Source organism: Prionailurus bengalensis, chromosome A3 (genome assembly GCF_016509475.1).
Source record: "Prionailurus bengalensis isolate Pbe53 chromosome A3, Fcat_Pben_1.1_paternal_pri, whole genome shotgun sequence".
NCBI lineage: Eukaryota > Metazoa > Chordata > Mammalia > Carnivora > Felidae > Prionailurus > Prionailurus bengalensis.
The window spans coordinates 120,591,204-120,604,860 of record NC_057354.1 but is presented as its reverse complement, the minus strand read 5'-3'; the positions used below and the strand labels follow the sequence as shown (position 1 = coordinate 120,604,860).

The 13,657-nt window shown below is 51.9% G+C and overlaps 1 protein-coding gene across 3 annotated transcripts in view; it reads right to left on the bottom strand.

Moving 5' to 3' along the window:
• Positions 1 to 13,657, bottom strand: part of DNMT3A (DNA methyltransferase 3 alpha) — a 106,198-nt gene that overhangs the window by 32,008 nt on the left and 60,533 nt on the right. For all 3 annotated transcript variants that reach the window (XM_043604385.1, XM_043604384.1, XM_043604386.1), the window contains exons 5-6: positions 11,689 to 11,732; positions 11,087 to 11,233 (exon numbers count right to left, since the gene is read on the bottom strand). In XM_043604385.1, coding sequence (XP_043460320.1) covers positions 11,087 to 11,233; positions 11,689 to 11,732 — 191 coding nt within the window. The remainder of the gene's footprint in view (positions 1 to 11,086; positions 11,234 to 11,688; positions 11,733 to 13,657) is intronic.

The window sequence follows — 13,657 nt, the reverse complement described above, 5'->3', positions numbered from 1 at the left end:
GGTTTTTGTTTGCCCCATAGAGTTGCCCTTGAAACAGCATCTAGATTCAAATATACAGGAGACTAAGCTCTTTCATCCCCATTGGTGTTTAATTCCTCCGAGTTGGAAATGAAAAATATGTATACTGCTCACCATTTACAGACTAAGGAGGAATAGGGGAAGAGTCATAAGGCATCTATAAGGAGTTGTAATTAAGAAATGGCAGATCTGAAAACTGGTAAAATCACACACACACACACACACACACACACACACACACATGACATGTTTGTCAGGGAGAGGATAAACTGAGAGGTGGAGGACCAGGATGGCCAGATGCTGCACAGAGATTAGAAAGGGCTCCACAGCCTGGTGAAAGAGGGGGCTTTCTTGGTTCTCTAATGGGCTCCAGAACTCCTTCGGATTCCGAAGCCCTCGTAGTAGTCCTGGGCACCAGCTGTTCCCAGAAGCTCCAAGTCCCCGCCCCTCCTTATCCTGGTCTCCAACAGGCTGCTCTCCCTGCTTCCGGCTCTTCCCTCCCAGCTCTGCAGCACGTGCCCTCCAAGGCAGTGATTCCAGAGTCTGGTTCCGGACCCACCTTCAGAGCTGCCTGCTACACCTCTCCCAGCGCACAGCCACCCTGCCGGCTTCTCAAAACCAGCTTGTCCAACACCGAACTCACCCTCTCCCAAGGGAACATATTTTCATGACCTTGGGATGGGCAGAGAATTCTTAGAGATACACACACATGCTAACCAATAAAATGGGGGGAAGAAAAGGATAAATTGGACCTTATTAAAATTAAAAGCTCCTGCTCATCGCAATACATCCTTAAGAACATCAAAAGCCCAGACCACCTTCCAGTCCCAAACCCGCTCTTCCTCCAGGATTCTCTAGCTCAGATAATGACCACCACCCCCAGCCCCTAAATACGAGGCCAGTTTCTCCCTGTCCTCCGACTGGAGACAATTCTATCAAGTCTCTCGTGTCTGCCTCTTGTTACCTGGACCCTCGGTCAAAGCCCAGCCGAACGCCCTCCTAACTCGTCCTGCTTCTCGACTCCTCTGCTCTGGACTCCCTTGCCATGCTGCCAGGGTTACCTTCCTAAAAGCCACGGCCACCTCTCTCACACTCCTGCTCTCTGCTGCACAATGAAGCAGTTCCTGACCGCGACAGGAAGGCCTTTGCGGATCTGACCATCTTCCTTTGTAGTCTTCTCTCTCCTAACGCTTCCTCCCCGACTCTCACACCCTAGTTACCAGATCTCTTGCTGTTCCCTGAACAACCCAGAAGCTTCACGGCTCCTTCTCTTTGCCCCCTCAGTGGTTCTTTCCTCGTTTATCCCTACTAGAATTCCCAAAGGAGGCCTCCACCAGGAAGCTTCCTGGAAATTCCCTGGAAAAGTGCTCTTGCCCTCCACTGTGCTCACCAGACTCTTGGTACCGGGAGCACAGAACAAGCCCCACACTCTACCCGACACCGAGGTTCACAGTGAACGCTCCAGCCTTCTCCACTAGCCACATGTCCCTGGGACGGGAGCTGTGCCCATGCGTCTCCTCCAGCACCAGTACAGTGCTGTGTGTGTTTGGTAAGAACTGAATTCAAGTCCATTAACTCTTTCATCTAGAGTTATTGGCTCCTTAATAGGGTCACACAGTCCAGCCGGCCACCCCGTGCTTCAACATCCCTGGGGCCTCCAGGACAAATGGTCTGGTCTTTAAAGCAAAGCAGAGAGAACATCACTGTTATATCTTCTCCTCTGTCTGCCTCATAGAAGGTGCTATAAGAACGCTTCTCAAAGTTGGGACTAAATATGCAAGCCATCTGGAGGTGCTCCAGACCCCAAACTCGCGGGGGATTTCTCGGCACCTACCTTAAGATCCCACTCAACGCCCTTCCCCCGCCATCCCTGTCAGGCAGACTGCTGGTTCCAGGGGGAGGGCTGCGTGCTGTCCCTTCTTTGGCAAGCCTTCCCCGAGGTCCTCAGGCTAGTTAGTGCTCCCATGGCCTGTTTGCTCCTAGTCCTAAAATGGCCGTACTGGGTTGCACAAGGTACTCACCTACCTGCCTACGTCTCCCAGGGGAAGGAGGCATCCCAGGCCGGGATTCTGACTTTCCTTGCAATTTGTTTCCGTAGTGTCTAGAAAATGTCGGAATGCAGTAGCTCTGCAGACACATGTGGTGTTATCTTAAAGCTCAGTTAAGGTTCGACGGTTCTTTGAATGAATGAATGAATGAATCAGTGATTAATGAAAAGAAAACTAGCAATCCTGGGCAGATCTAGGTAGAGGGCCACCAAAGCCAGAAGCTGGAATGTGAATTCCCAAGCTAAGGAAATGCCCTAGGAAGATGTGTCACCTGGCGGGGGTGGAGGGGTGTACTTTGCAACATGGCCTTTTTTGTATGAACTCAAGCCTCTCCCTAGCCTGGGCCTAGTGTCTGAAGATAAGCACCAAGTCAAGAGTAGTGAGGAGGAAAGGAAAACTAGGTTCTAGCACCAAACACGTAAATATTACGAAAGTCTTTATTAAGAATCCTTGTCGGGATACTTTATATATGTGTTTCTAGAAGAGGCGTGTATGTAAGGTCTGAGAACGCGCTCAGATATTTAATTTAGAATTCACGTACAAGGTAGTACAGGAGACAAAGGTGCTACAGGTCATGACTCGAGCCCTCCTCCCCACAAATTATAAACTTTTAGAATCTCTGGGGTCAGCTGAGTCTATTTCTGTCACATTACAAATGAGGAAACTGAATTGCAGAGAGGAGAAAGATCTTCTCAAATAGATCAGGGGCAGAGGCTGAGCCCGGAAACCAAGCCTCCTGAATCCCAAGCCTCGTGAATCTCATTCCAACATTGTTTTAATCCAATCTCACGATGTCAAAGGTACCTTCAAGAGAAAACAGCGATTCAAGGAGGGGCTCAGGACCAAGTGAGTGGAGCGGGGGCGGGGTGGGGGCAGTCCCAAGGGCCTAAAGGACCCAAACCTGGCTCAGGCAGCCCAGGAGGTGGGGAGTGGAGGCGGCAGCTGGGGCAGGGGGTGGGGGGTAGGGCTGGGCCAACTCTATCCTATCTCTCTCTTTTTTTTAAATGTGGTATGATTCTTTTCCTTTTTTCTTTTTTTTAAAGCTTATTGTTTTGAGAGAGGGAGAGACAGACAGAACAAGTGGGAGAGGGGCAGAGAGAGAGGGAGAGAGAGAGCATCCCAAGCAGGCTCCGCCCTGTCAGCACAGAGCCCAACGCAGGGCTGGAACTCACAAACTTTGAGATCATGGCCTGAGCAGAAGTCAGACTTTTAACCAACTGAGCCACTAAGGCGCCCCCACTATCCCTCTCTTTTAACCCCATACTTTAAGGAGAAGCCATCAGCAAACCAGGAAGATTCTGTTCTAGGTGAGTCATTTGAGCGCAAAACAGAAGCAGCATGGGATGGGTTTTGCCCCTGGGAACACTCTACAAGCATATCCATGTGGTTCTCACCTCCTTATCTAGGGGAATCTTAGTTTCCTAGGAGTAAGATAGGGATAAAGATAGTTCTTATAGTAACTGCAGATAATATATCTGTCAAATGACAAAAACAATACAATTCAGTAATGCGTTTGATGTCGTTTATTCCAGGGAGAAGAATCCAAGGATCGGAGAGTACAGTGCCTAACAAGCAATGGAGTACTCTTCCCGAGGGATTCTGGCAGGAAGCGACTTTGATAGACTCTTAGAAGAGGTAACACGGAAACAAGGCATGATTGGCTAGGAAGTGGGGAATTTCCTTATAAGGCTAGCAGGTCCTATTTTCTAGGGCAAGGTGAGCCAACGAAAGCTGAGCTGGACGATTGTGATTGGTGTATGTTAAGTTTGACCTGTGGTTCCCGTAAGTTCATAAACTTAGGCTTGGATTTGTGATGTAAGCTGGGCCACTGGAACATACCACATCTTAGTTCTATGGTGAAAGTGAATGCTCCTGGCACAGTGCCTGGTACAAAGTAGGTGCTCAGTAAAGTCCAACCCCTCTTGCCAATTCCGCGGCCTCGGCCAGCCGCTAGACCCCGCCCACAACCACCACCACCACGCCCACCCCCCCACCCGCCGCCATTTGTTTTCTCATCACTAAAAAGTGAGGTTTGTTCTAAGAGCTATCCTCTGTGCCCCCTGATAAAGTGAACACTCCGGGGTGCAAACAGCCCATCCCCTCAGGAGACAGTGGGAGCCTCTATGATGACAATTTCACAGCCAGCCCTGGAAGTCACTCTGATTATAAGCTGTCACAGGAATACCTTTAAAAACCTGTTCAGCCTTTTGGTAAAGTACATACTTGTCATGCTTGCCCCAAATGGCATCACCTCCTTGAAGGAGATGTTGTTTTTGAGGCCATCCTGCAAAAGTTCAGGTTGTCATGAATTTACGAATGGTGGATAAGAGAGGGATGCCTGCCGGTCAGAATACCCTAAAACTGCTATCCACATAGTTGGCTAATAATTTGATTTTAGTCCTTAATGGTCTACTAGCGTAGCCATTTCTCAAGTCTCCAGCACTAGAGCCCAGGGGAATCACACCTAATTCATCTCCTTATTCCTAAAGCCCCAAGCACAATGGCCCCCTACTTAGTAGGCGCTTAGTGATTGCTTATTAAATGGAATATAGCACAGCAGGAGATGACCCTCTCGACATTCACAGGCTGTTTCTTCCCAGGACGGACAGGAAGCACAGTCTGTTGAGACTGCAGGGTTATAAAGCAAGAGGAAGCAACATTTGCTCAGCTCACAGAAGCAGCAGCACAAATGGCCAATAACCATATGAAAAGAAGTCCAGCCTCACTTATTATCTGGGAAATGCCAATTAAAATCATAACAAGATACCGTTTTTTTTCCCCACCCATTAGATTAGCAAAATATTGATGTTGGCAAAGGTGGAAGTCTTCTCATACCCTGTTTATGGGCACACAAATGGCACTGCCCTTTTTGGAAGGCAGTTTGGCAGGTTCGATAAAATGCAAAACACACATTCCCTTTGACCTAGCATTCCTCTTTCTAGGTGTCTTAGAGGAACACAGATGCACAAAGAGGCATGACCAAGGATGTTCGCTGCTGCAACGCGTATGTAGTAAGATACTATAAGCAACACAAATGCCCGCCACTCAGAGAACAGTTGAGTAAAATCGTGGCAATCCATATGCTGGGATAGAACAGTGATTACGTGGCGAGATTGTTGAGACTTATTGTAAGTGAAAAACCAAGCTGTAAAACAAAACTACAATGTGGTCCCATTTATGTAAAAAAGGAAGAGAAACAAAAGCAACTGTGAAGTAAAATTATATATTTATACACACAGAGATGGATAGAAAAAATCATGTCGTATATACACCAAACTCACAACACCAAGCACCTCTGCTGGAGGAATTAGAATCACGGGGGAGGGATGAGTTTTTCACGACAAGAATGCATTTGTGTAATACTTATGTCATTTAAAATCATTTAGAAAAGTATCAAGCTTCTGTTATACGCTAGCCCTGCCCTAGGAGCTTTAAATGTTAAGGATTATTTTATTAACCCACACCAGTTCTGAGATTAGAATTATTGACTCATTCAGCAAACCTTTCCCCAGTCTCCCCTGAGTGCCACCCCTGGGGACAGAGGTGCCCAGAGTGCCTGCATCTACCCAGCTCGGGTTGGGGAGAGGCGGAAAGCAAGCCGGGCAAGAGCCGCTCTCGTGCATACACCCGGGAGCTGGGGGCACATCCAAGGCCAGCTACAACCAAGGGTTCTCAGCCTGGTGAGGTTAAAAGTGACGCCTAAGGTCCCACATCCCGTAAGTGGCCAGGTGGCATTCGAACTCCCCTCCAAAGGCACCCTTCCCTTCAGGAACATAAAAGCTTTGCCACCTGTTGGGGGGCCCAGGGGGAGGGGATGGGGAACTGCCTGATATAGGCGGGAGAGGGGAGGTCTCTATGTGAACCACAGATTATTTGTTATCATCACTATTGAATATGTATTAAGCATCTAATAAGTGTAAAGGTGCGTGAGTCCCTCCCTCCAGGATGGGAGCCAGGAAAGAGACCAGATCCTAGATCAGCAGGACATGGTGTCCTTGCCTTGACATAATTTAGAATCAGGCTGGGGTGAAGAGATTACTCTTCATCACGCAGCTACAAGGGAGCCCTTAAACCACACAAACTGGAACCGTGGGAGTCCTCAGCCCCTCTGGCCAGACGACCGTCCCCGCTGCTTGAGCAGCCCTCTGCACCTCTTCTGCCTCACGGTGGTGACATCGGATGAAGTGACACATGTAGGAAGACCTTCCTAAACCCACCATACTCCCCTGGGTCACTGCGTTCTGTTAATCATTAGAAAGAGGAGCTAGGACTTGCCCTCTTCTGGGAGGAGGAATGCCTCACCTCTGCCCTCCCTGCTGCCAGGGCCTGGGCCAGCTCCGCCAGGGCAGGGAAGGTTGTCATCGGCTCCAGCACAGCGGAGGCCCGGCAGAAATAGCGGGAGCACGGAGTGCAGAAGAATCAGGGCACCACCTTACCTGTGGGAGCCTAATCACACGGGTCCTCCTGCCCCATGCTGTTCTCCAGGTACACCTGTCAGCACCTCCGAGAAACCATATGGAAACCAAGGGCTTGGGGCCTCAAGGCAGAAATCCAAGGGCCTGAGCTCCCTGAGGTGTCCCACATTCACCAATGTCTCAACTGCTTGGCCAATCAGCAGGTATATACTGAGCCTATTCTTATCCAATATCAGGCTGGGCATGATGGGGGAAGACAGGATTAACACACGAGAAATAGTGAAAAGTACCCTACAAAATATAACTGAGTGCTTCATCCAAAAACATTAGCAGTAAGGGCAATGGGGTGCAGAGAAGGGAGGAGGTCAGTGTGAAGTGGAGAAATCCTAGAGAGCCTTGTGGACTCAGTTCTGCAGAGCATATAAAGGAAAGCACAGCGGGGACAAAGGGAAGAAAGAAGGGGCACAGCAAAATCTAAAGGGGGACTGGTCCTTCTTAGAGGGCCTTCCTCTTAGAGAGTGGCAGTGAAACGGGGTGGGGTGATTGTGAGGTCCCAGTGAGAGATGATGCCTTGAGAAACAGCCAGGGCATCTCTAGCACAGATGAGGGAGACAATGGAGAGCCATTGTAGGTTGTATAGCAGGGCCCAGTCAGGATTCAAGCGGAGCTTAAGCCTTGAAAGGATTAGTAAGGAAGTGACTATGTGATAGGACAGACAGAAAATGACAGACAGCTTCCCACCTCAGTCTCAGGGAAGGAGCACATGTCTCATTTTCCTCACCCGCTTATTTTAAATTTCTTTCATTTTGTGATATTCTAAGCCTTCTTTAAAAAAAACAAAAAAATTGGAGGTAGAGGAAAGCCTGGGGAGGTAGGTAATCTCAGATGGAAAAGGAAAGAGTAAACCCCAGTCAGTAACGGGATTGACAGAGGAGTATTTTGAGGGAAGCAGGCCCCACAAGTTGGGGCATGTGGACCAGCGAAGGGGCAGGTGCAGACTGGGGTCTGGTGGGAGCCCCAAAACAAGACACACAGTCCTCAAGCCCTACATCCTGTGTTTCTTCACCAACTTCCATTCCTGATCCTGAAAAGGCCATGTCGCCTGGTGCCTCAGAACCTCTGCATATGCCGTATCCCTCCTTCTGCAATGCCCTTTTTCCCCTTCCCTAAATTCTAGTCCATTCTTTAGAAGCCAAAAGCCACCTCTTGCTGATGCATGGATGATCCAGGCAGAACCGCTCTAAGCCCTTTGGGTGACGCTCTTCCCGAGGTGCCCTAAACCCTTGTCCTATCTTGGGGTAACTAGGAATCTTCTAGGCTTCTGGTACCCCCAATATCTCATACAGTGCTGAGACATGGAGGGTTCTGGTAGCTCAAAAATGGTGCCCTGCGGGAAGTTTTAAAGAGCAGGTGTCACCTTCTGAGGTTAGGAAGAGCCGGCTGGGCCTTCAAGTGACGCTGCCTGGGAAACAGCTGGAACTGTGGTTTTAGGAGGGCACCTAGTAAGATCTAGGAGAGCACATAAGGGGTAAGTGGATCAAAACTGGCAGGAGGCGGGGGCGGGCAGAGATCTGGGGATGCCATAGTTAAGGGACAGAGGAGAATGCCAAGCAGATGCCGTTGGAGGAAACGGGGAAGGATCCCAGGGCCAAGGTCAGGAAGGCCTAGCGAGGCAGTGTCGGAAGAAAGGGTCGGACGCCAGAGAATGAGGATGAGGCCGCAAGAGGAGGAAGGGTTTCTTTACCCCTGGGAAGCCACTCGGAAGACAGGCCTGCTGGTGACAGTGACTACCCTTTAGTCTGAAGGGAACCTGGCACTCTTGAGGGCTACCTGTGTTTCCCCAACATTCTTATTGCCCGCAGCTAGCTCTCTCCTAGCTCCCTGGCCGAGCCCAAGGGGGGCAGGGGTGGTGCTGTGGCCAGGCCTCAGCGGGCAGTAGGGAGCCCGAAGGGGGCCTGAGCTTGTAGCCAGCGCTTAAGTGCGGCCCCAGCCCCCTAGTTTGAGAATGAGGAGATCAGCAGTTCTAACACCTGTACTGGAAATCACGGAAGGCTTTATGACATCTTTAGTTATAGAATATGAATGAGGAACATTTCTACTGGCAGAAGAAATACATTTTTTTGAACTTTTTTTTTTTTTTAACTAAGCTCTATGCCCAATGTAGAGCTTGAACTCAAGACCCCAAGATCAAGAGTCAGGTACACTATTGACTGAGCCAGCCAGGAGCCCAACGGATATACTTTTGGGGCACATACCTCAAACATTTTAAATTAATTCAACTTTGTACGTGTTTCTGTAAATGCTCATTGATTGCCTTTATTGGCTGGGGGTGGGGAAGCAGAGGCCAAAGGTTTAAGATTTACTAGAAAAGCTTTTGATGATGGTTGAAGCTGGGTGATAGGTACATGGGGGTTCGGCACATCACTCTCTCGGCTTCTGCGTATGCTACAAGACGTCCCTGATAAAGTCTTGAAATTTTAGTGGAACACTTAAAATTAGGAGAAAATACACCTATTATCTTAATGTTTCCTCCAAGTTGGGAAAAGATCCCCTTTTCTATTGCAACTGAGGGCAGGCCCCCATACTGCTTCTTCAGGGAGCACAGTTTGAGGACCACAGAGTTTATAGATTTACCAGGCCTAAATAAAAGTCATCGTGTCCAAGCTTCTGGCCCCAGGGCTAAGGGAAAGCAGAAAAAAGCAAAGCCCCCCTCTGCCGGCCCCTGGGAACTGACTGGTGGGCACCTGACCAGATGGCAAAAACAGCCCAAGTTCCTGAAATTTCCAGTCCAAAGACCACACTGCGTGCTCAGGGTCAAGTGCTTCTCTCCTCTCCCAGACCTCAGACAGGCTGCCCCTTTTCCAGGCTCTTCCCAGAGAGAAATTTCTGCCTTCCTGGATCCCGAAGGAACTGGAAACAATCAAGTAGCCAAACCCCTACCTGTTCTGAACCTCTTCTAGAGCAAGCTCTCACACAATGTAAACGGGATAAGGCCTTTCGTTGTAGGCCATGTCCCAGATGGTGGCAATTCAAGGCATTTCTGCTCCAATCCTGGTGCCAGAGGTCAACCGCCTTCTCTCTACTAATCAGACAGGAAGGAGAGCAGCCCCACAAATCAGCCTTCATAGACTGGGGCCTCCCTGGTCTTGCAGTCTCCTCACCTCCTCTCTCGGCCGCAGCCTTCCATGGGCTGGCTTCCACCCCCCACGGAAGCTGCTCTTAGAAAAGTCACTGGCCAACTCCAGGGCGTCAGATGCAATGAGCAAGTCTCAGTGAATTCACCTTCCACAGGGCTAGGCAAACACTCTCGGGAAAGCCTTCTCCTTTCTGAGTCATGGCTCTTCTCCCCTCGGCTACCCCCCAAGCCCCTCGTCAGTCCCCGCAGCCTGCCAGTCCTGCTCTCTACACGGCCCATAAATAGTGGGGTTTTGTGGCTGCGATCCTGGGACTTTGTCTCTTCTCTCTCCCTGTCCCTGGGTGAGCTCATCAGCTTCCCTGGACTTAAACACTAGCTTCTGCTCTTAACGCCCTCTCACCTTTGCATCTGGAGCCCAGACCTCCCTGCCCCCCCCCCCCCAGGCTCCAGGCACCTCCACATCTCAGACTGAAGTCAGAATTCCCGCCGGTCTCAAACCTGCCCCTCCGCTAGCCATCCCCATGTGAGGACATGGCCCAACCGTCACTGGTATTCAGGTGAGACCCCTGGGAGTTGTCCCGGAGTCCCCCCATGTCCTCCCCTCCCCCGCCTCTCCCCTCCATCAGCAAGCCCTACTGATTCTATCTCCAAAATACATCCCGATGTGTCCACTGCTGCCCCTTTAATCCACATCAGATCATTCCTCTGCATAGAAACCTTCAACGTCCTCAGAACTATACCAGCTTCTGCCCAGGAGCTGCAAAGCTCCATGTGGTTGGACCCCTGCCGACCTCCCAGCCTCGTCTAGCCCCACTTCCTCCCTTGCTTGTTTCACACTGGGCATACTGGTCCCTCACTTTGCCACACAAAGTGCCTTGCTTGTGTGTTTCCCCTTCTTAGAACACTACCCCACTCCGCTCCTCACCAGACACCTTCCGCGGGGGTCGTGGGGTGAGGGGTGGAAGCTAGCTAGTAGAGGGGTTTAGCAGCAAGAGGCGTTGAGGCAGTGGAGACTGAGAGACCAAGGAGCGACCCGATGAGAGCCAGCTCTCCTCTTCCTTTAGGTCTCAACTTAAATGCCACCTCCTCCAAGAAGCCTCCCGTGACCACCCCCACCTAAAGCAGGCCTCTGTTATCCTCTACTTCAGCCCCTTCTTTACGTTTCTGTCTTTATTTGTTCTATCTCCTCCATCAGAATGTCAGCTGCACGAGGCCAAGAATTATATAGGCACGGAGCCTAGAACGCTACCTGGTACACAGTAAGCGATCAAGAAACATGTGTTGAACGGACAAAGAAACCAGTCACTGCCTACTAATTGAGCGGTTCCCTGTAAGTGCAAGAGGTTAACCTGAAGGGGAAACTGAGGCTCAGCCAGGGGCCGACAACAGCTCCGGAAGGCGGCTGAAGCTAACTTCTGGTTTTCCAATGCTGGGGGACGGGCTGGGGCCCAGGCCAGAAGGCACCTCACCTCCCTTTTCCAGCGTGCCAGCCACTCGTCCCGCTTGCGCTTGCTGATGTAGTAGGGGTCCCCCGCCTGGAAGGTGAGCCGCGGCATGGGCCGCTGGCGGAGGCTGGACTCCCAGCCCAAGCCACCCCGCAGCCGGCCCCGGGAGCCCTAGGACAGAGAGACGACAGAGACAGACTGGCATTAAGATGGGCACCGACAGTCCCACTGCAAGGTTTCTTCCTCCTAAGGGGAAACTGAGGAGGCACTCACCTCGAACACAACACAGGAGCTCTGACTCCTGGCCAGAGATGCCGACCCTGCAAGTGCTGGGCAAGCCCCTGTTTGGGCTGGAGGAGTGAGCCGTGGGGTAACGGGGCACGTGGACGTGAACCACGAGGGGAGGTGCTTGGTCTCAGAGCAGGACCAGCTGGCTGCCTCGTTTGGGGGACTGCTAACCTCCGCACCCATTTCCTTTCCTCCTAACATGGGGGACAGGTAAAGAAGGGGGCAGGGCCACCTCAGGTTTCCCCTCACACACACTGGCCACAGTTGGTCAGAGAGGTGGCTTTCTTCTCCTAGAACCAGGATCCACAGAGCCCCTGGGGGTTGAGGAAAACACTTGCCTCCATTTTCATGGATTCGATGTTGGTCTCCTTCTGTTCTTTGCCTGTGGAGAGGGAAGAACAAAGGGACTGTCGCAGAGTTACAGGAGTGGCTCAGAGGCCCCACCTTGTGCCTGGGGTCCCTGCCACAGAGACGGGGTCCTCCAGCCGTTCAGTTGTTCGTGTGGCGAACCTGCTGGCCCACCGCGTGCTAGGCACGGTGGTGGCCCCAAGGACTCAGAGCAGGGCCTAGAGCAGAGAAGGAACTGGTGCGGGGTTGGAGGCCCAAATCCGAAGGAACAATGGAAAAGCCAGGGCCACTGTTTCTGGCCCACAGACACTGTCTCGGGCAACACAAAAGGGGTCGTCTAGAAACAGCTCTCTCCCCCAGAGGAGGGGCCAGACAGCCTCCCCCTACCCTGGAAGGGAGCTGTTCTCTTCCCTGTATGGAGTCAGGCAAAGATACCCTGGGGGGCAGTGGGTACAGAGCCACTGGAGCAAGACTCTGGTGAAGCAACTTTGTCTCTGAGACTCGGTTTCCTCATCTGGAAAATAATGATGCTGGAGATGATTTCTAAGGTCCTTCTGCAATTCTCAATATTGTGGTTCTGTTATCGATATCTGCCTCTGTACTCCATTCTCCCCCCCACCCCCCTTCTCAGGTCCCTGAGCTAAGCCTTTATTCTAGTAGACTTGGATTCCAGCTGTTTCTGTGTGACCTCTGTAACCTCTCCTAGCCTGTTTCCTCACTGCATTAAGATAGAGAACTGTTCTAATATCTTTAGGTGATTGGCAACATTGAGTGCCTGGGGCAGGGCTTGGCATACAGTAGGTGTTCAATGAACGTTCATTTGGATCTCTGTCCCCAAGGCATTTCCCTGCTCCTCTACCCTGTGGCTCCTTCACTGGGCCCAGATGCCATTTCCTGGAAGCTCCCCACCCCCCTAGCAGAAGCCCCAGAAGTTCTGTCTATAGGGGAGTCTCACCCTCTCCCTGTCCCTCTCTGGGCCCCAAGCAGGAGGACAGCCACATTCCTCCAGAATATCCCGTGCTCCTATCCGGGTCCTCTCGGGTCCTCACCCAGATGCCCTTCCGGGGCCCCGCACACACCTGGCAGTCTGGCGGCGGGGTTGGGTTAATTATGCCTTCCAGAGCTTCCTGCAGGTGGGGGTGGGCAAGTGAGCCCCTTCTCACCTGGGCCCCTGAACTCGGTTCTCTGAAGCCAAGAGTACTGAGCTTGGGCCCAAAGCAGGAAGGTCACTAAGGCTGGTTCACGGTAGTTGGGGTGGGGGAGCCCAAAACGGAAAAAACAGCCCCTACTTCATCTCCTGGCTCTGAAGCGGAAACCAGACACAGCATTGAAGGCCTCTTCGGCCCCCGGAGAGGAAGTTTCTTTCCCTCTCTCTCGCTAGAGAAGACCTGGGGCTCTTTGTGTGTGCCCCTGGGGCAGGGGCAGTCCGGGGTTACAGCGCCCCCAGAGCCCAGGGGAGGGGAGGCAGGGGCAGCGCCCACAAGGGCTCTGGCTGCGGGCACCGCACCACGTGCCGGCATGCGACAGGGACGGTGCTGAGCTGGCTGCCTGGGTGGGGGAGGGGGCGTGGGAGGAAGCAGGAGTGTCTGTCGTGGGTGTGCGCAGTGGGAACGGGGGTGCTAGCTAACGCTTTACACGACAGGCTTTTTAAGTGTGTCTCACCCGGGGCTTTCTGTCTCTTCCTCTGAGCTTCCGCTCAGCACGGCCAGCTCCCGGACTTTTCTCCCTGGAGCAGGGTGCCCCTCCCGCCCCCGGGGGTCCCCCGCCTCTCAGACCTGCACGTTCTCCCAGCAAGGCTTTGGGCTGCCAGAAGGGGGAGCCTGCCCTCGGACGAGGCTACGACCCAGGGTCCCTTGGACCTTTCAAGCTTTTCCTATGGGGGGGTCCCTCCATGGCATCTCATTATGGGGAATCATACATTTATTAGAATGAAAGAAAATCAGGGCTGAAGGGGACTGT